The following is a 20,178-nucleotide window of genomic DNA, read 5'->3' as shown; positions in this document are numbered from 1 at the left end:
CTGTTTGTCTTAGCAAAGCTGCTAATACGCTGTGCATGTTGAGCCACCGTGTGTCTGAAGCATCATTCATTTTGAAAAGTGTAACACCAATATTGATATTTGTGCGAAACGCCATCTGTGGGCTGACCTTCCAAGGCAGTAGAAGAGGGTAATATTTCTTTCTGGTTGGCAACAGGACAAAATCAGTGTGTGCAACCGACGGGGCTTTAAGGCAGAGAAGTGGAGTGAAAACAGAATTGTTGGCGTCGGGTTTTTCCTTTATCACTTTGGATCTGGTGCTTTTATTGATGGCGTGACTCCAGACTCTGAAGCAGTCGGTGGCGGCTTCATCTCACCTCCACTTTGTCCTTTGTCTTAGATAACACACACAGACTCAGACATAAAGACATTTAAAGAGCAGCAGCGAGCGGTAACCTTAAAATACAACATGCTTATATGCTGATTTATGCACAATTTAATATCAGAGTGCTCAAAATAACAATTAAAGAAGGTGGGCCAGTAAAGTCTTGGCTCTGGGGATGGCAGTGACAGTATGTTGATCCTGCCAGCTGGTCCACCTCCAGACTGAAATATCTCAACAGTTATTGGATGGACTGCCATGAATCTCTGAACAAGACATCCATGGTCTCCAGATGATTTATCCTGATTACTCTGGCCGTCCTCTGACTTTTTCATTTAGCTAGAAATAGTAGCTTTTTGTAGTGAAATGTCTCAATGATATGTAGTGATTCTAGCGCCATCATCAGGTCGACATTTTAGTTAGTTTATACTTTATTTTATGACTTAATGAACAAACAAGGCTCCCATCAGCCTCTGCTGCACTTTGTCTTTCGTGCTAATTAGCTGATGTTAGCGTACCTGCTAAAGATCGCCATGTTAGCGTTCTCATTCCGAGCTGATGTTAGCATTTAGCTCAGAGCGCATCACTGTGCAGCCTCACAGAGCCAAATGGAAAAGGGAAGTAGGTCTTGAACTGAAGATCAGATTCATTTGAAGAGCAGACGTGCAGGTTTAGCTTTTGCACTGTGTGTGTGTGTGGGGGGGGGGGGCATCATCCACAAAGATTGTACACAGGGGTGGATTAGATGAGGTTTATTCTTCTTCTGAGGTTTATTTTTGGGAAGGACTCGATTCTGCCTTCTTTCTTTCTTTCTTTTTTTTGTTCATCTGCAGCCTCCTCTCCCTCCGCCACTCCCCCTCTCCCTCCCTCCACCGCTCTCCCTTTCAGCCTCCCTCCCTGCATCTCTGTCAGCTGGCAGAGGGCTGTATTGTTCTGCCACACTTCTGCTTCTGGGACTGGGGGGAGGAAGCAGTGTACGACACACACACACACACACACACACACACACACACACACACACACACACACACACACAGAGGTCCCTTGTGACCGGGCATTGTACCATATTAATCCCCTGACACTTATTTAAGCCAAGATTCATATTTGAAGCCTCCTCACTCTTCCTGCTCTACAGCCAGTGTGTCTTTATCTCTTTGTTCCCTCCTCTGGACCTGCTGCACATATAAATATTCAATCCTTACATTTTCATTTTCTTTCCGTCCTTTGTGTTTGAATATACCGACGGGTTCATCAGTCTGTATGCAGAAGATTGCACGAAGGTTTTAAGACAGAAAATTTATCTGTTTGCAGGAAAAATGTAATTCCTCTGAAGATTTTTGTGGGAAATTTGTTAAAAATAACCAAATATTTCCTTTTCAGACAACTTTAAGAAAAGATAATGTCGAGTGAACATCTCCCTCGTTTTGTCCTAGCATCGTTCATTTGTTCCAAAAAGAGTCGTTTTGTGCCTTTATCGTCATTAAAAAGTTTAAAACAAATTTGTTTTTATTACATTTTTTGCATTTGAGGTGTTGAGCTGAAACGATTAGAATTTGAATCATCTGTTAATAACTTCCTGCTTTCCTTCATGATTGTAAACTGAATATATTTTGTTTTTGGATGGTTTTGTTGAAGACATGCTCGAGAAAACAATTGGCAGATTAGTCGATAATGGAGATAATAATTAGTTGCAGCTCGTTACAGTCCAATTCAATTAATCAATCACCGTGTCCCCTGAAGGCGTTTGGCTGTACAGCAGTCAAATGGAGATTAAACACAATATAAACTATAATCCTTATAAATTAATATTTTTATGTATGTTTATGCTAGCAGCTAAAACGTCATTAATGACTCTCCTTTTAGCTCTGTCTTTGGTCTCCACCACCTCTTCAGCAGCTAAATGCTCCGCTATGTTCACTAGCTGCTAGCTTTGTGTGTCTGGAGTTTGGTGCACAGTGGGTTTATTAGAGTTACACTCCTGGAAACAGCTGCCTGGGGCTCGGAAACGAAGCTAATGAGAGCGACAGTTATGAGGATGCGACTCAGAAACCAAAACAATGAGCTATAAGATGCTGAAATGCTCTGTTGGGTGATGTTTTCTCTGGTTTGTCGCAACCTGTCACATTACATGTTAATGTGAAGGAGCTGATTAGTATTAACTGTTAATTGTCTTTTTGTCTGACAGCGAGAGAAACGTCCTTACAGATAAAAGAAAACATGAGAACTGACTCATTCAAAGATCTATAAAACTCTGTCATCAGGGACTCGTCAACATGAAACTTGATCTTCGTCGACTCTTCCCTCGCCTTCACTCTCTCCTTTGTTGCAGATTCATGTTGATGGTTTTCTTACTCATCACACAGTGACAAGCCAAAGATAACCGACTTATTTCCGTCATCAGAAGAACACAGAGTCATTCGTAAAAAAGGAAGGAAAGAGCCGAACACGTCCTCAAGCTGGAGGACCAGATGCCGAGACTGAGCCTCTGACGGCACTCAGCAAAGACGATAAAGTCAGAAACGGGTAGTCTAACTGAGCAGAGAGCGTTATGAATTATAGAATGACTCCATTACAGAGCAGAGGAGAAACAGCTGGAGTGGAGGGGAGGCAGAGGACAGAGCCAAGATGAAATGTGAAAGGAAAGCACAGGGATGAAGAGGAGAGAGACTGTGGAGATGAAGAGGAGGTGTTGGATAGGAGTCTGTAAAGGTAGCGTGTTTCATGCCACCCTCACGGCACCAGGCTGCGAGCTTCACCGTAATATAGCTGTCGAGGGGGTTGCCGGGCCGGAGGATTGGTGCAGAGCCCGACGAGCGTCGCGATTGGTGGATGGGGTCGACAAGGAGGGGTTGTGGGGTGGATGTGGGGGGAGAGGTAGCGCACAACACATCCCCAACATGCTGCGAAAAAGAGATAGAGAGCGAGAGGAGGGTGAAATCAAATTAAAATGAAGGGGAATTAGAGAGCGCATGCAGAGAGATGAGGAGTTAGATGGAGGAGAGCGATTGATGAAGAGCTGACTCGCGGGAGAAAAAGAGGAGGAAATAGGAGAGTGGGCAGAGAGGGGGAGCGAAGACGAGGGTGTTGTTAGTTAGGCCTTTTATCCTCCTTCCTCTGCTTCCCTGCAGCGCTGTTCTCTTCTCTTCTCTAAACTGGAAGATTGACACTAAGAACTGGGACAGTCCATTCATTTACACACACACACACACACACACACACACACACACACACACACACACACACACACACACACTGGCATATCAGCACATCCTCATTTCACAGCGCTGGTTTTGTTTTTTGCCTTTTCTACAGGCAGATTAGTGTTCAGCACAGAGAAATCACAACGTACCGAATTAATCTGACAGAGATGAGACGCCTCATGTTTCTGTGTGTTCACGTCGCCGTCGTACGTTGAAGTCCTGCTCGGCTCGCACGTTTTCTCATAACTGCAACTAAAATTAAGGTAGCGCTTTAAATTAATGGACTCACCATTAAGTAGGTGCTTATTAGTAGCATATTGGCTCTTATTAGTCATCATAAAGCAATTATTCATGCCTCATTCTGCATGACCACATTCTTTTTACCTCAGTCACCTCCTTATTAATGCTCATTGTCAGTGAGTTAGGAAGTTGTAGTGTGTGTGTGTGTGTGTGTGTGTGTGTGTGTGTGTGTGAGGGCGTCATCTTGAGCTTTGCGAAACGCTGATCGACGTTCTGACGTTTTATAGACCAATTGATGAATCAATAAGGGATTAATCCACAGTGAAAATGATGGTTAGTTGCAGCTCTGGTGTGGATGAATCTACGGCTGGGAGCAACACACCGGCGTGTCCTCCCTGCGGTGTTGATGCGTGGCTCGGGTCCAGCACACAGTCACGACACACACTGGATGTGTGTTTGTGTGTGAGAGAGGGAAAAAACGAGTCGTTTCCACTGCTGTACTCTCAGCGTGGAGCGGACATTTTGAAGGTGAGCAGCAGGCAGGAGGCCGGCCTGGATCAGACCAGACAGACAGACAGACAGACAGACAGACCTCGCACACACTTCACTGGATCGTCTTGAATGTGTGTGTATGTGTGTGACTGAGGCTCAGTCCAGCTCACCGCCCGACTCTGAACTCCTGTTACATCGTCAGCTGGACAGACGTTTTCATTAAGCTCGTACGCTCCTTTAACTCACGCTGCACGCTTACACTGACCTTTCTGCACATCCGGAAAGTCCGACTTTAATGCTGACTGTGCAGATCAATGGACAGACGTGGTGTAAGCATGGAAATGTAAGCAGCCTACACGATCGCAGCCTCAACATTGTTGGCTTGGAGCGGAGAGAGGCGGCATGACTTAGTGCAGTTCTACTATGACCAGAAAGTAAGAAGACAAGTGTGGATCCTGGAGAGCGTGGTGTCTGCATCACGGTGGTCTCAATCAGGACCGCAGCTTTAGCCCCAACATGTGAAACACTGCTCCAGTGATGTTATAAAGTGCTTTTGTCAGCCCTCATGAGGGAAATCACACTGTGGATCAGCTCAAAATGCGAGACAGATGCCCGGCTTTACATGTCAAGTCATGTATTTTATTCATGTTTTAATGCCACACAGACCACACACATAAAAACTGCTAGTTCAGCTATAAAATCTGTGTTTGTTTCACGCACCAAATACTTGCATACGACCTAACAAAGACCAGAAACCAGTCCAGGATGTGGATGTACGAAAACTGGATTCCAAGATGGCAACCCAGTCATTTCAATGAGAGCTTCACCAGCAGGATTGTTGAGTTGGTTTTACAGATGTTTCTTTTATAAAGAAAACAGTTTTTGGGTGATTCTCTGCCTTTTCCCCAGTGCATGCTGGGACAAGTCTCAGCCTGAATAAGTACAGGGTGTACTGAGCGTGTATTCTGTGTGACTTTCGCAGTACTCATCCAGTTGGCTGTACAGGACTGCAGTGGGCTGCTGTATGACTCTGGTGAACTCATGCTGCATTCCTGCTTTTTGCTGAGAGGCTTTAAGGGTTTCTCGGTTTATTTATGTCCTGGCCCACTAACATTGTGCAGAGGTTTGCAGCAACTGAGATCACTGAGGAATCGTGGAGCGTTTGGTGTGAGCTGGAAACACTGTCCCCATTTGACACGACTCCCTGCTCCCCCTCCCATGCATCCATGTTTCTTTCTCTTTAGCTTGCAGTAAACTATCCACCCTCTCATCACTTACTTCTGTGATAACTTCACTTCCATCACAACAACAAGAAAAGAGCCGTAGCTAAAGCCTCTGTTCCACCAGCTTCTGTAACTCAGTGAAGCCACCTGATGTCGAGTTACTCACAGCTGAGAAAAGAAGTATGAATACAGAACGTAGGATCTGAAAATGGCAACCGCAGCCCGGTGTCGGCTGGTCGTGGCCATGAGGCCTGAGAGTCAGCAGAGGGGAAACAGCCATGCTGATGTAGTACATACATCGAAAGTGCTCTATTGATTTTCGGAGCAATTCCTTAATAGCCTTTGGACTGTGAGCTGTAACGCTAACAGCCTCTGCTCGCACGGCGCTCCTGTTCTCTCCGTTCGCTGTGGATTTCATCATTTCCTCGTCCGCCTGTTTAATGTGTTTCTGGCCATCAAGTGAAAAACAAACATTTAGTGTGTCACGCAGGTGCTGCAGCTGCAAAATCATTAGAGTAACAATATGATGTAACGGCTGAAATGTTTCATCCCGTCACGTTCACCACTTGGAGGGTGGAATCATCAGAAATCAAAAGCTTCACACAGAAAGAATAATAAATGACATTTTTATGAATTAATGAAACTTTTAGTCTAAGAAACGTGAGAAAATGTTCATCTACATGTTCCCATAACCCCCAGGTGACATCATCAAACGCCAAAACATTCAATTAGTAATGATGTAAAAGCTGTTCGGAGCTGCTGCCGTGACTCTTCTTAAACTCTCAAAAATCGCCGTCGCCTCAAAAATCCAGCGTCGGCCCGGCTCGTTCCTGCTCGTTTGTCTCTTTGTCTCACTTCCTCTGTGTAATGAGGCAAAGCAGATGTTGCACATGTGGTGTAAACAGGGCTCTGTGTCTGCGTGGAGGGCCGCTTGCTTGTTCACATTCACCGCACACTCGCTGCACATGCTGCTGTGCTGTGTGTGCTGCAGGTCTCGGCCAGATGTTAATTTATTCATGACCGGGACTCTTTCTCTGTCAGAAGAGATTAACCGAGCAGTGCTTCGGTCCCTGATGCCCTCCGTCCTCCTCACTCGTTGTCTTACAGTCAAACTGAGCTCGACGTCTGTCTTTAGGTCTTCCTGTCTTATTCCCTTTCCCCTGTGTCTACCTTTACAGTCGCCACACACACGGACACACAGCCTGATATCAGCACAGTGTCTATAATCCAGCAGCAGAGCGGCGTCATCTGCTGCCGTCCAATGAGGAGAGAGCGGGGTAGACCTGCCAGCCAATTGCAAGGAGCCCTAATGAGGGAGAGAGCCTGCAGCTGACACTGAGAGACAGCTGAAGGGAGGGCTTCCTGACGCACGGCGCGTGTGTCTGATGTCTGGAGTTTCAGCTTCTTTAAAAGAGGCTAAAAATACGTCCAAACTGCGACGCGGCGCAGAAAACGTACGAAAATTAGAGAGCACAGATTCTGAGCCTCTCACATTCGACTGCAGCAAAACGCGGAAGTGAGGACGGAGGAGAGGAGCTGAAGAGTTCGCACGCTGTGTTTTCATCCTCCTCAAGTGCTGAGAGAGTACTGAGACTGCAGTAGCCAAGCGGCCAATCAGATTGCAGCACTCAACACACAGTCTCACACACACACACACAGGCTGCACATTCTCTGTTGATTTCATAACACACGCTCCCTCTGTGCGACCAGTTCTTGATACCGTATTGATAACAGCATTGATCCTGTATAAAAATATGTCTTTTGTGTACTTTTATCACTTTTGTTTACCACAAACTGGGGCAGCTGGCTCTTATTGTTTATGTTTAAGGACATCCGTCACACTGCAAATGCTTCTCTCTGCTGCTGCGGTCGGTGCAGTACTACTGACTGACCACTAGGGACTGACACAGGACCTGAAAATTAATGACCGGTAACGAGGCGAGCTCAGAGCTTTGTGTGTGTGTGTCTGTGTGTGTGTGTGTGTGTGTACTTCACACCCGCCAGCACTGCAGTCTGCTTTTGTTTTGTCCACCACACACATCTAGACGGGACGTTATTGGCTGTCAAACATTCCCCGGTCCAGCTGCTCACATGGTGATTGGCTGTTCTTCTTTGACATATATGACAGTAAATGTAAAATCTCAAGGTTTCAGGCAAAGTCAACACCGTGTGAACAATTGATCGATTAATCCAAAAAATGATTGGCAGATCCATCTATGATGAAGAGTCCTTTGTCTCTAACGTTTGGACCCTCACTGGCCGTTAACATCTGTCCCCTGGGGGCCCAGAGGTTGCCGTGCTGACAGTCCCGTCCCATTCGTTCTGTACAGGTGAATCCAGATGTCAGCGATGAGTCGATGAACCCAGTGCAGTGCTGCAAATTTAGGAGCCTCAGTTACCATGGCAACCACTCTCTGTCTCCACCCCCCCTCCCCTCACAGATGTCATAAAACACCAAAGACGGATCATTAAACTGGTGTGTGTGTGTGTGAGAGAGATGCTGTGGGGACTCTCCGCCTGTCATGATGATAACATTACTCAAACAGGACTAAATAGAGCATTTGTTTGGGACTATTTTCAGCAGCGGATTCATACACATTTGGTGCTCCAGTGAGTGTTTCCAGCCGCGGGGACGCTGTCTGTGAGACTGAGTCAACGTAAACTGAAGTGGTCATGTTCTTTGTGATAAAGGAACAAGTAACCCAGTGCAAATTTGTGGCTCATTTATGTATTTTTGACAGTTTTTGACACAAAAATTGACCTAAATGATCACAGAAGAGAAGAAGATAGTGGTCAGATCAATTCATTGCTGGCTGGGGTCTCCAGAAAAATACAGAATATCAGCAGTCTTGTCCTTAAAGGTTTATTTCCACGTCTGCCAGCGGTGATGCATCAGTTAGACGAAGCTGAACGTTTTATGCAGCCACCGGTCTGATCTTCATCACCATGGTCTTTAGGGAGTACTCGAGCCCTTTGAAACTGTTCCACTGCACACCGGCTGCACGGGGCGACGGCCCCCAGGTGTAGATCCCGTTGGGGTTAGCCCCGAAGCACGCCGCATACCAGAAACCTCCATAGGCCAGCCTGGCGCAGTTTGAGCCATGAGTGTCTTGATCTCGGTCAGTGGTGGTGAATTTCTTTCCGTTGTGAACACTTAACGAGTCTCCTAGTGGGAAAACACAGAAAACACCGATTAGTGGTGAATAAATACGTGTTAAGATGGAGTCATAATGTGCTGAATGGGGGAACCGCCTGAAGAAACGTCCCACCTGCTGCTCCCCCGGTGAAACTGCCCAGGCTCAGCTTGTATCCCTCCGCCTCCGGACCAACGGCGAAAGAAGAATATTGGGCAAAGACGCTCTGGCCCTCGAAGTCTTCCATGTCCACCCTCAGCTCGTAGTTCTTGGCCTGTGTCATCAGGTGCATCGTCTCCAGGCCTGAAGGATAAACAATGAAGTGACCGAAAGAAACCGAAGAGTTCAGATTTCATTTTGCAGGATTTTGCTCGAGTGATTATTTCGTCAGGAAAAGAATTTATGTTTGTGATGTGCACTGTACATGTATAAGGACTGAGCGTACCCAGCCAGTACTCTCCAGCAGCGCTGCCGAATCCAGTTTTGTAGTGATCCCACTTCATGAAGAAGTTGACTGTCCCATCCTGTCTTCTCTGAATGACCTGGTTTTTAGATAGAAGTTCAGCAAACAGGATGAAACACAAAGGAAACCGTCCAGCAAAGGCAAATTAAAGCCTCACTAATTCATATTATTGTATTAACAACAGATTAAATGTGTAAAATTAGAGGTGTCACTTATAATGAAAAAGACAGATCCCCTCAGGTCATTGTTTTGGTTTTCCTGCCACTCTCATTAGCTTCTAATAATCTCTTCATACACTTCCAGCACAGCACCAAGACAGACAAAGTTAGCGACTAGCTGGTGAACATAATGGAGTATTTAGCAGCTAAAGAGCCAAAGTAGATCGAAGTGGACTCAGGTCTATGTGGATGAGGTTTGGATGAAGAGTGTCTCGTTCTTCCGTCCTCACCGTCCACTTTTCCTCAGAGTTGTCGATGCTGTCTTTGCTCATGTCACAGTAAACCTGCACAGGAGAGGTGGGGCCGGCTGGGTAGATGGTGTACACTCCGTCCAGGCCTGATCCGGCTCTGTAGACGTCACTGCAGTCTGTGGGCAGCGGAGACAGACGAGCTGCGACAGGCAGCAGCACCGCTAGCACAAGTCTGAGCTGTAGCACAGAGAAGAAACAAGATATATGTGCCAAAAATAAGACAAATGTGTTTACAACACCCTGCGTTATTTCACCGTCACTTTTATCTTAATACGCTTTCATATCAAGAGCAGGTGAGCCTGTGTTAGTCTGCTGTAAATGGCATTTGAATGTTCGCACTGAAAGGTTGTTCTGCAGCTCCTTTCGTGAATGCATGAGTATTGTACCCAGTGTGTCTCTATGCATCATGTTCTACGAGCAGCACTGACAGACATTAAGTGATAAGGTCGGGATTCAGCATCAGGCTCAGGGAGACTTTAACAGGACCGTCTGGATTGACCCTGTAATCTGCTGCAGCCATGAGTCAGGCTCTGGTACCACTGTATGTGATAGTCCAGGGTTCATACTTGGCTATCAGGTGGCGATGAAGAGGTCTGTCCTTGTCCTATTTTTAGACTTTCTGGCAATGAGTAATCGTGTCCAGCAAGTAGACTCAGATCTGCACTCGTACTATGATGAAGGATTATTTTACCACTTTGTCCTTTCGAAGAAGGAAGCGGCAGGGATGCAATTTGATGATCTGAGTCTTTAAATCCATTCTGACGCTATCTGAGCAGTTTAAATGGGGAGTTTAACACACTGAAGTCTGTTTACTGGTGTCAGAAAAACCGGGAAGAAGAAGGTAGCTTTGACTGAAGCTAACAGCTAACCAGCGGAGGCCTTTTTTAAGAGGCTGGTGAGAGAGCAAAGCATCTTATCTGTTTATGGTCGACAGTCACAAGCTAAATTTAACATCCAATAAAAAGCTAAAGAAGAAGTCATGAAGGTACAAAGCAAATATCACTGATCACTGCAGCAGAGGGAGCAACAACCAAAAACAATAACATGTGTGCAACTATTTTAACAATTGTTTTCATCATCAATTATTACATTTTTTTATAAACTGTCCAAAAATAGTGAAAATATCCAACATTATTACTTCTTATTAAACTAGTGATTCGCAGTGTTGAAGGAGCTGCATTTGCGGTGGTTTAAACAAGGTTTTACGTCTTAAAATGAGTAAAGTTTTGTCAGTAAAATGTATTTTGTGAGATGTGAATTATTCTACCGTGGTGTCCTACACACAAACACATCCCTCTCATGCAGCGAATCAGTCGCTGTTGTTTCATTACGTACCATCATTCTGTCGGCAGCTTGAGTGGTTTGCAAAGAAGAGGCAGCGTGGTTCTCCTGAAAAGAAAGCAAAGGTATTTCCACCATTTAACACTAAAATAAGAGCAGTTTAAAGTTTGATGAGGCCGCGTACGAACTCACCGGTGAGAAAAGTGTGTTTCTGACGTGAGCAGATCCTTTAATGTTAGTGCGCCTCTGCCTGTTGCGACACTCAGTATTTTCCCTCAACAATAAGTAACACAGTGTTGATTTTCTGTCGTGTTACAGTCAGTGCTGGCGCATCAAATAAACAGAAGCCATTCATGTAGTGTACCTAAACAGTCCTTCTTTTGTATTATGTCATTTTAAAAAAACCTCTGTTCATGGAAAGTCCCACTGCTGTCAGTCTCATTCATTTTTCAGCAGGGATTTGTTTCAGTCACATGACGTCTGATCTGAAGCGGCTGCCACGTATTGCTCTGAAGGGAAGCTGCGAACGAGGTTCTTGTGTAATTTGGAGAACTGGTTGGTTTGTGCGCTCGGACAGTCGATGATGAGTCGTCCAGCACTTGATTCTGGTTACTTGATCACCTGATTAGCTCCAGTTTGACTGGCCTTCAACAGTACCAACTTAACGGATGCTGTCTGCTTCTTTAATCCTTGAGGAACCATCAGGATCCTGCTAATCTGTCTCCTGGGCTCTGGGCCCTGAAGCCTGATCTGTGTTTGTGTATTTGTCTCTGTTTGAGTAACCTTGATGTGTTGTACTCGCTAGTTTTCTCTGCTAGAAGAGAATAGTTTGAGCACTTTGGCAGATGTGACTTCCACAGTATGGTACGGTCACATGAGGGTCTCCACAGGCACCTTTAGGAGCAGACAGGTTGTCGATCCTTGAAGACGAAGCCTTCTGGCTGGAGATTATTTTGGTTGCACAGGCCTCTGTGTTCATGATGCAGCCACCAGCCCAGCGCAGTGGGAGCAGGACATGGTGGATTCAGATATGGTAAGTCAGGCAGGGATTCCCTCAGCGGCTGCAAGTTAAACCAATAAAACTAATGATTCAATTTCTCAGGGCCAAAGGGGACGTCTACGAATGTCCAAACCTCAAAGATCTTCACTTTACAACCATTTACAACAGAGAAAAGCAGCAAATCCTCATATTTGAGAAGCTGGTGGAGGAAGAAGTTTCCAGGCTTTTACTTCAGTAATCAATACAAGGATGTTAAAGTACTCCTTTACAATAGTAATAAACTTTATTTGTAAAGCACCTTTCATACAAGAACGTCCCTCCAGAGATAAATCTGATGATTAATGGCAGAGGAAAGAACTAAGTGTATTTATCTTTTGGCCTCAACTACATGCTGCTTTTTTAAACACGAGCCAAAAAAAAAAAAAAGGTAGGGAACCACTTGTTATCAGATGTGTTTGGAGGTAAAACCTTCACCTGAAACTACAGCTGCTATTCAACTTGAAAGTACCACAAACCGGAGAGGAACTTTGATGATTCCACTCGGAGCAGCGTCCTCTGATCCCGTGTTGTTCCAGTGAGAGCTGGTTTGAGATTAACGCCGGAACTCCTCTGTCCCCCCCCCTCCCCTCCCTCACCCTTCCTCCTCCTCTTCCTCCATACTCTGGACTTTCTCACTGCAAGCCAGGTATTTATAGCTGTGACATAATGCCCCTATCTCCCCCCTCCTCCCTCTCTCTCTCTATCTCATTCACACTCTGTCACTCTCTGTCTTTCCCTCACCCTCTCACCCTCTCTCTCTCTCTCTCTCTCTCTCTCTCTCTCTCTCTCTCTCTGTCTCTCTCTCACTCTTTCTCTCTCTCCCCCCTCACGCACAGACCGTCCCTCCCCCTGTCCTCACCCATCCCTCGCTCCCTAGCTTCCAGGCTATAGGGCTAGCTGCTACAGTAATTGAGTGCTCAGGTTTCACACTTTCAGCTGCAGGCTGAGGAACATGGCAGTGGAGGAGGCAGCAGACTATTTGGCAGAAGTAAGTCTTTACTGTCCGTACTTTACTGTGAAGTCATTGAGCTCACTGACTGTCAGTGGACTTGACCTCCTCTCTCCTGCTACTTTGAATCAATGCTAACAAGCCTGAGGAATTTACAGCCAGTAGGTGTTAGTGATGTTGTGGTGGTTACCGGCTCCAGAGGTGGGACGTTAGGGGGTCGTTGATGGGACGGGTCGCAGTGGCAACTCTGCAGCACCACTCTGCTGCAGTGTGTGTGTGTGCGTGTGTGTGTGTGTGTGTGTATTTGTGTGCGTGTGTGCGCACGTCCGTGTGTCTGTTTGCATTCCTAACTGCTTCGCTGTGATTGTGCATTTTTAATTCCTGCTGATTACGTTCGTGTGTTTGTGTACATGCAGTGTTCTGCGGGTGCAGGTCCATGTTGCACAGGGATGTGAGTGGAAGCACCTGACCTTGGACAGCAGCGCATGCTCCGTATGTGCTGGTGTTTGTGGGAATTGTTGAATGAGAGAGCAAAAAGGAGACATTATAAATGAGGAGAACGAGGAGAGAAATTGACATTGTTAATTAGCTAATCGTCTCATTAACTGAAGTCCGCTCAGTGAGCTGGATGGAGAGCCTTAACCTGCAGATATGTGATATACAGAACGCATGATTGGCTTACTGCAGGACCCAAGCAGCAGTTTTATGGTAATTGAGGAGATACCAGCTCAGAACTGCAAATAAAACCCAGCAGGAGGACGTGAATCTTATGTATGATAGTGTTAAAAACACAGTCTGGCTTCTTGCACTGAATGGGTGTTTCTTCTAAAGCGAGCTGGAGATATGTCTGACTGACGCTCTCTGGTCCCTCGGCGTCGTCGCCGGCTGCGGGGGGCAGCTCCCATGTTGGAATGTGTGTGACCATACGAGTGTGTTCTGGAAGAAGAGCGGCTGTTGCATTCTTTGCATATCTGTCATGAATAAATAAAGTTACACCGGAGTGACGCTTGGCCAAAGCTGAACCAGCCTCCGCTCTGCCGGTACAACCCCGACACGTCTTTAAACTTGAATGGCACAAATTTCAGGCTGAACTGGTTTCAGGCATCTAAAAATAAGATTAGGACTTTGAATCTTTGTAGCATCTGCCTTCATTTTGTCACCAACAAATCCATCCAAATGTTAGCCGGCTAGTCTCAGAGAAGCCACAGTTACTTTAAAGAACTGCAGCCAGACAGAAAACAAGCTCATTTGTCTGCATAGAAAGAAACTCTGACTTTGACAAAGCAGTTTTTTACTTGTCAGCGTTGATCAAACAGCTTAATTATTTGGGAAAATCTAGTTTCAAGCATAAACATAAAACCTGCCTGGAGAGAAGATCTATTTCAAAGCACTTATTGCTTTGATTTAAGTTGTTTCATCTTACGTTTTTTTTGCAGTGTTCCCACATATTTTCAGATTAAAAGTCTGCTCACTACTTTGTATCAAGCCATAATGCGGATAAGGGCGATTATTTTCACTTAATCCTCAGATTCTTTTCTTCATTAATCGCTGAATTTTTGAGTCTAAGAAATATCAGAAAGTAGTGAAAAGCCCAAGTTTACGTCTTTAATTTGCTTGTTTTGTCCAGCTAACAGTCTCAAACCTTCAGTTTACAACAATAAAAGCAGCAAATCCTCTGCAGCCGGTGAATGTGACTTTCACTGCACCTGAAGGATTCATCGATCATCATTTCTAATTGCAGATTAATCTTCTATCGATCCTCTGATCGATCGATCGTTTAATTGTTTCAGCTCAGACGTGGACGCAGGAAGGAGTGTGATAAACAACATAGTGACAACTGCATTCCCGGCTCGCACCGGCCAGCGCTGCACACACAGCTGCAGCAACCCGAGAGGGCTGATAATGAATCCGGTGGGCGCTGACGGCCGGAGCTGCAGGCATGAACGTTCGCTTCAACAGACACTTTTATTGATTCTAATCCTGTAGTCCTCCCTGCAGTGCTGTCAGTGACATTCCTCTGTGCATGCATGTACTACACTGTACTGCATGTTTGTTGCACGGCTGTAGGGAAGCTGCAGTAAGCTTTCTTTTCTCATTTTTTGCTTTAATATGGAACAGAACATAAGGGTTTTCCTTTCAGCAGAGAAACCAAACAGGAGTTTAATCACTCACACGGGCTTGGAGATACAGTGGTACTGCTGTAGAGTGTTTACCTGCCAGACGACCTTGTTTTATCTGACATGTATAAACATCTCTCCAGGTGGATGTTAGAGCGTCAGGCTGTGCATTTCTATTATAAATGCAGCCAAAAACTGAGTCTTTTTCCAGTTCAAACATCAGCTATGCCAAAGATAAAGAAGTGGCACAAACATATATCTCCAGTTTTATCCTGTCACGTGATGATAAAGGCTGTGACGAGCTGGTTTTGTGTGCGATTGTTGTGCGATGTGCAGTTATTGGTGTCAAGTTTGCGAAATGCTCGGCTGGACTTCAGCGCTCTCTGGCCAGCGTGATGCTTTGAACTGGAATCCTGATAATGCTCTGAGCTATGGGCAGCCGAGCCTGGTGCCACATTTAACTTAAAAGGTTTGGCATCGTGCCTTCCAGCCCCTCTGAGGGCTGAAAAACCTCCACAGCACACTGCATCTTACTGCGTAGTGCTTCCTTAAAACAGTGCAGACATCATCCTCAGGAAGTCTTTTATTTTTGATAAGAAACATTAAATAATGCTGTTTGCTTGCCTGAGAATCATCATGTGTTTATGGTTTCTTCAGTATCACAGTAATACAGTGATAGCTGTTTGTATGTTAGTGAGTACGTTGCAAACAACAAATTCTGAATACTTGTAACACAAGCTGACTCAACAACATGCTTCCTGTTTAGATGCCCCAAACCCTCAAACTACTGAACTGTAGTTTCAAGCACAATTATTGAAGACCAAAGGACTGATGAGGCTGTTGGTATTAACAGTGACGGCAGCTGTTGGTTTAAGTAAATTAAGGGGAAAAAAATGATCCAAAAGGGGTTGTTTTAAGATTATATTCAAGAGCAGATCCCATTTTTCCCATTAGTAAGTCAGCTAAGAGAGTTACAGCAGGTTATGTTAATGTTCATTTTGCAAAATAGTAAAAGTAAACATATACAGTACATATACTGTATGAATGTAGGTTCTGTGTTGCACTGCAAGACTACAGGAGTTAAAACTATTTTGAATTGGAATTTGCTTCACTGAAATTAAATGACTTATATTATTAATTTGTGCTGTTCTGATTTATTAGGTTTATTAGATGTTGCTTAAGCACCATGCTAATGCTAATGTTTGCATTGTCTGGCCCAGAACCAGGTGCAGTTCATGCGGGATCAGTGTGAGATGATTTCATGTATCATGTAGATGTTATATTCAGGGGGAAGAAAGTACTGCACTGCAGTATTTGATAGAAATTGTGATAATATACTGTGTCAGTATTCAGTGCGGTTGCACATTGTGTGTGCAGTGTTATGCTGTGATTTTTCTCAGTTCAGCAAGGTCAGGCAAGAGGGATGTCGTTATATCGCCTGAATGAAGTAACATGGTTCAAAAATGTTGCTGAAATGCAGTAATAATGAAGTATATGTCTGTATGAGTACATGTGGCCGCCTGACGTCCGGTGAGCCCCCGGTCTCTGCCCCACAGGCTGGATGCTGACACCAGAAACGCTCCCGTGTTTGTGTTCACGATGATGAACTCAGATAAGATCCTTTCACTGATGGGAAATGAGCTCAGCGATCGGCTTCAGCCGGCAGTCCGTCTACAATAACAGAGATCATGGTGCAGTGAGCGCGACGAGACTTTCTGCAGCACAAGACAACCCTTTAAATTACAGACCGACATGTCGTGTTACGATGGTTTTAAAGCTGTACCTGAAGCCTGGATCGGTGGGAACGAAAGCTGAATTCATTAGAAGTAAAACACGCCCTTAAACACTTTAATACACTCAGGGGTTTTGCTGGTGCAGCTTTACTTGGTCTGGTCTGGCAAACAATGCTGGAGCTAGTGTTAGCAAACTGTAGATTTATGTTTAAGTAACTTTGATTACTGACTTTAAGAAAGTAGAAAATAACATTTGTATAACTTAAATTTGTATAACAACAGACAAGTTATGTTATATTCTTCATTGATATAAATTCACGTCATCTATGGGTTAGAAGAAGGTAGACACCCCGTATGTTGCCTGAGAGGCAAAATCCAGGGCTAAAAGACACTGTAGAGCACTACAGCATTTTGATCAGCTCACAGCTTCTCACATCTGGATCACAGCAGCAGGACAGTAAGAGGACACGGTCTGTTTGTCTTTTCATGAATGAATCAAGCTGAAACACTGCTGTTTTACTATCTGGTCACTGTAGAATTATTATGGGAGTGTAAATAATCGCCTCATAGTAGATATTAGCATCGACTTGTAGCCTGCTCAAACATAAATTCTGCTCTCACCAGTGCCAGCGATAGTTGGATATGTGTCATCAGTTACCTTTTCTTGCGTTTCTTGAAGTAATGCATGCTCAGTATCCTGCATCAAATATGAGTTTTGCGTAAAAATGGGTTTGTGAGTGAGCCAAATAGCAAATCTAAGAGAAACCACCTCTGACATTGCACCAGCAGCCTGTCAGTAACTCTATGATGCCTTTTTTTGTGCGTAAATGAGAGAATATTGTAGGTTAATGGGCACATGAGCAAAGGCTAATTGGAGAGTGCTTATCCTGAGCACTGTGTGGGTATGTTAGCGAACATGGGTGTGGCAGAGTGTGGCGCTGCACTGAAATCATGAAACTGGAGACGCACACTGGGAGAGTATCTGCCTATCTGCCTTCCACATATTTTACAACCCTTCACCTCGCCTCCACACGCTCTGTCGCTCTGCTTCAACACCCAACGCCACCGCTCGCTCTGTCGCTCTTTCCTCACAAACAAGTCCTCGCACACACACACACACACACACACACACACACACACGTAAACACACTGCATGTTTATCTCCCTCCTCCTCAGCTTGATAATGGCACATGTCTTCAGTAGGGTTCACTGCAATTTGCTGTGCTTTGGTTGCTGCTGCTCCCCTGAGAAAAACGGCTTTTAGTCATGGAGGGTGGTGCACGCAGTAGGTGCTTTGGGATTGTCTGTGTTTGTTTGGACCAATCATGCTGCCTTACAGAGAAAATGCACTACAGCACTTATAAACAATGATTCTGGATGCGGACGGCCCCCGGTGGTTGTCAGGAGTCAGTCCAGTGTGCCTTCAAAACAAAGACAAACTGTTTTCCCTCATGTTTTTGTGTCTGTAGGCTTGATGTTGTCATCTTCTGCAAGTAGCTGTAATTTGCATCGTTCTTGTTGCCTTTAATTTGGAAATTTCAGGTTGATTTTCTTTCTAAAATCTCTCTGAACGTTCTTTCTCTCACTGTCTAATCACTGCAGATTGAGAGAAGAGAGGAGGTGATAAAAACGGTGATATTTTCGTCTGATTTTGAGTAAAAGACCAGAAACGTTCATCTTAACTAGCGTAATTTTAGCTTGTTTGCCCTGCGCTTCGCCTTTCAGGCTACACACAGGCTGCCCTCAACACTGGAGGTAATAACATCCTAAACATGACTTTAAATACTTTTAATGCATTAACAGGACTGCAGAAGTTTACAGAGCATTTCCCTCTTGGTTTTTGGTTTCATTGTACTACCACTGTTATGGAAAGCACAATGATAACAACCAATGTCATAATTTCTCATGCACTTTATAGCTTCGTCTAAATATTCTGATGCATTTCGACTTGTAGCTTAATGCAAAGATTTCATTGAAGAACACATGTTGGCACCATGCAAGCCTTCTTATCCATCAGATATAGTAAATCCTTTGGGCTTGGATTTGGCAGGCTGGTTATTCTTGGCTCTGTGTTGTGCTGTTTAACTCAGCAGGCATGTTGAAGGCAGTATATTCTCACTTTCTTTCACCCGTCAAGTGTTTTCTTATTTGGCTCCGGTTCAGCTTCATAACACACAAGCCTGGAAGGATTTATTCAACTTATCTCTCACAGCGGGGATCCATGGGATGCTATGACACATAAAGCTTCTCACTAATGCTGCAATATTTTGATTATTTTCCCAAATAATCAATTTCCTGGAATAAGCTCTGAGTTATTAAAAATATGTAATTGCTTTGCACACAGAGACGGCAAAAGCTTTGCTATTTTGGAATCCGTTTTGTGTCTTTTTAATGAGATTTTTATGACATTTGTCTTACTTTCCCTGGTTTTCATGTACCTGCAGTAACCTTTATCCCCAGCTCGCTGCTGTACAGTGAAGTTAACATGACCTGTTCCTCTCTCTCTGTCCTCCTGCAGACGGATGTAAATGCCTGTTACCTGCGATCGGCTCGGGCTGGGAACCTAGAGAAAGCTTTGGACTACCTGAAGAATGGAGTCGACATTAATATTTGCAATCAGGTGAGCTCTCTGAAAACGGCTGAACTTTGTGCATTTATTTACGTGGTGAAGCAGGAGATGAGACAGTTAACAAGAAAGGAGTGAAAAAGATGTTTCGTGTGTTTAGTGAAATATCTCAACATTTATTGGACTGATTGCTATTTTTACAGACATTCATGCTCTCCAGAGGGTGAATGCACACACTGCACTAAAGGTGTATGAAAATAATCCATCAAACATGCTAATTACTCCAGTTTGCAAGAAATTACAGTGCAGTACTCAAGGAGTATTGACAGATGGATTGACATATTGTTGGTTTTGGTCTTTTCATGGGTTTTGTAGACATCTTTACTGTTTGTTTTGGGTGTTTTGTGTTCAAAAGGTTTTGATTAAATATCTGATAACGTTCAGTGTTAGTAGACAGATATTTAAATGAGGGGTTCAATATAAGAGTGTTTAATCTTTCCCCGTGTCTTGATTTTAAACGCTCTCTCTCTTTTTTCTCTCGCTCCAGAATGGTCTGAATGCTCTCCATCTGGCCTCGAAGGAGGGCCATGTGGAAGTGGTGGCTGAGCTCATCAAGCATGGTGCCAACGTGGACGCAGCTACCAAGGTGTGTGCCACCCAGGAGTCACGCACGCACACACACACACACACACACACACACACACACACACACACTCATGCATGCTCACAGTGTATGCATGAATTCACACACACTTACTGTATTCTGCTTTGTCAGCTCCTTCCCAAAGTCACATTGATTAAGCAGCACTGAAGGAGACGAATGGCTGTTTGTTAGCAGAGAGCTTGAGAGAACTGATTTAGTGAAAAGAAATAATCTGCCTTCTTGGGTGCATGACAGTGCTTCCTAGGACAGAACTACTTAATTTTAGTGT

At 44.6% G+C, this 20,178-nt stretch overlaps 2 protein-coding genes across 47 annotated transcripts in view; one reads left to right on the top strand and one right to left on the bottom strand.

Annotated features, from left to right (window-relative positions):
• Positions 1-20,178, top strand: part of LOC143339237 (ankyrin-3-like) — a 130,182-nt gene that overhangs the window by 41,147 nt on the left and 68,857 nt on the right. For 45 of the 46 annotated variants that reach the window (XM_076760363.1, XM_076760361.1, XM_076760359.1 and 42 more), the window contains exons 2-3: positions 19,199-19,300; positions 19,794-19,892. In XM_076760363.1, coding sequence (XP_076616478.1) covers positions 19,199-19,300; positions 19,794-19,892 — 201 coding nt within the window. Of the gene's footprint in view, positions 1-12,821; positions 12,870-19,198; positions 19,301-19,793; positions 19,893-20,178 lie in introns of those variants that run through there. The other variant, XM_076760364.1, reaches the window with a different exon arrangement.
• LOC143339242 (microfibril-associated glycoprotein 4-like) lies at positions 8,301-11,077 on the bottom strand. The gene is made up of 6 exons (XM_076760403.1): positions 11,035-11,077; positions 10,897-10,950; positions 9,541-9,738; positions 9,075-9,171; positions 8,765-8,932; positions 8,301-8,661 (listed from the first exon to the last, which is right to left on the bottom strand). Exons 2-6 carry the CDS (start codon positions 10,900-10,902, stop codon positions 8,411-8,413), a joined length of 720 nt encoding a protein of 239 aa, XP_076616518.1. The 5' UTR covers positions 10,903-10,950; positions 11,035-11,077; the 3' UTR covers positions 8,301-8,410.

The sequence above is a fragment of the Chaetodon auriga genome, chromosome 20 (genome assembly GCF_051107435.1).
Source record: "Chaetodon auriga isolate fChaAug3 chromosome 20, fChaAug3.hap1, whole genome shotgun sequence".
Lineage (NCBI taxonomy): Eukaryota > Metazoa > Chordata > Actinopteri > Chaetodontiformes > Chaetodontidae > Chaetodon > Chaetodon auriga.
The sequence above is the reverse complement of the archived record's forward strand: the minus strand, read 5'-3'. Positions and strand labels throughout refer to the sequence as shown.

Coding starts and splice junctions, on each gene's coding strand:
- LOC143339242 (XM_076760403.1), bottom strand. Junction 9,172..9,540: donor ACTCTGAGGAAAAGTGGACG/GTGAGGACGGAA, acceptor TCTAAAAACCAG/GTCATTCAGAGAAGACAGGA. Junction 8,662..8,764: donor TTTCACCGGGGGAGCAGCAG/GTGGGACGTTTC, acceptor TTTTCCCACTAG/GAGACTCGTTAAGTGTTCAC.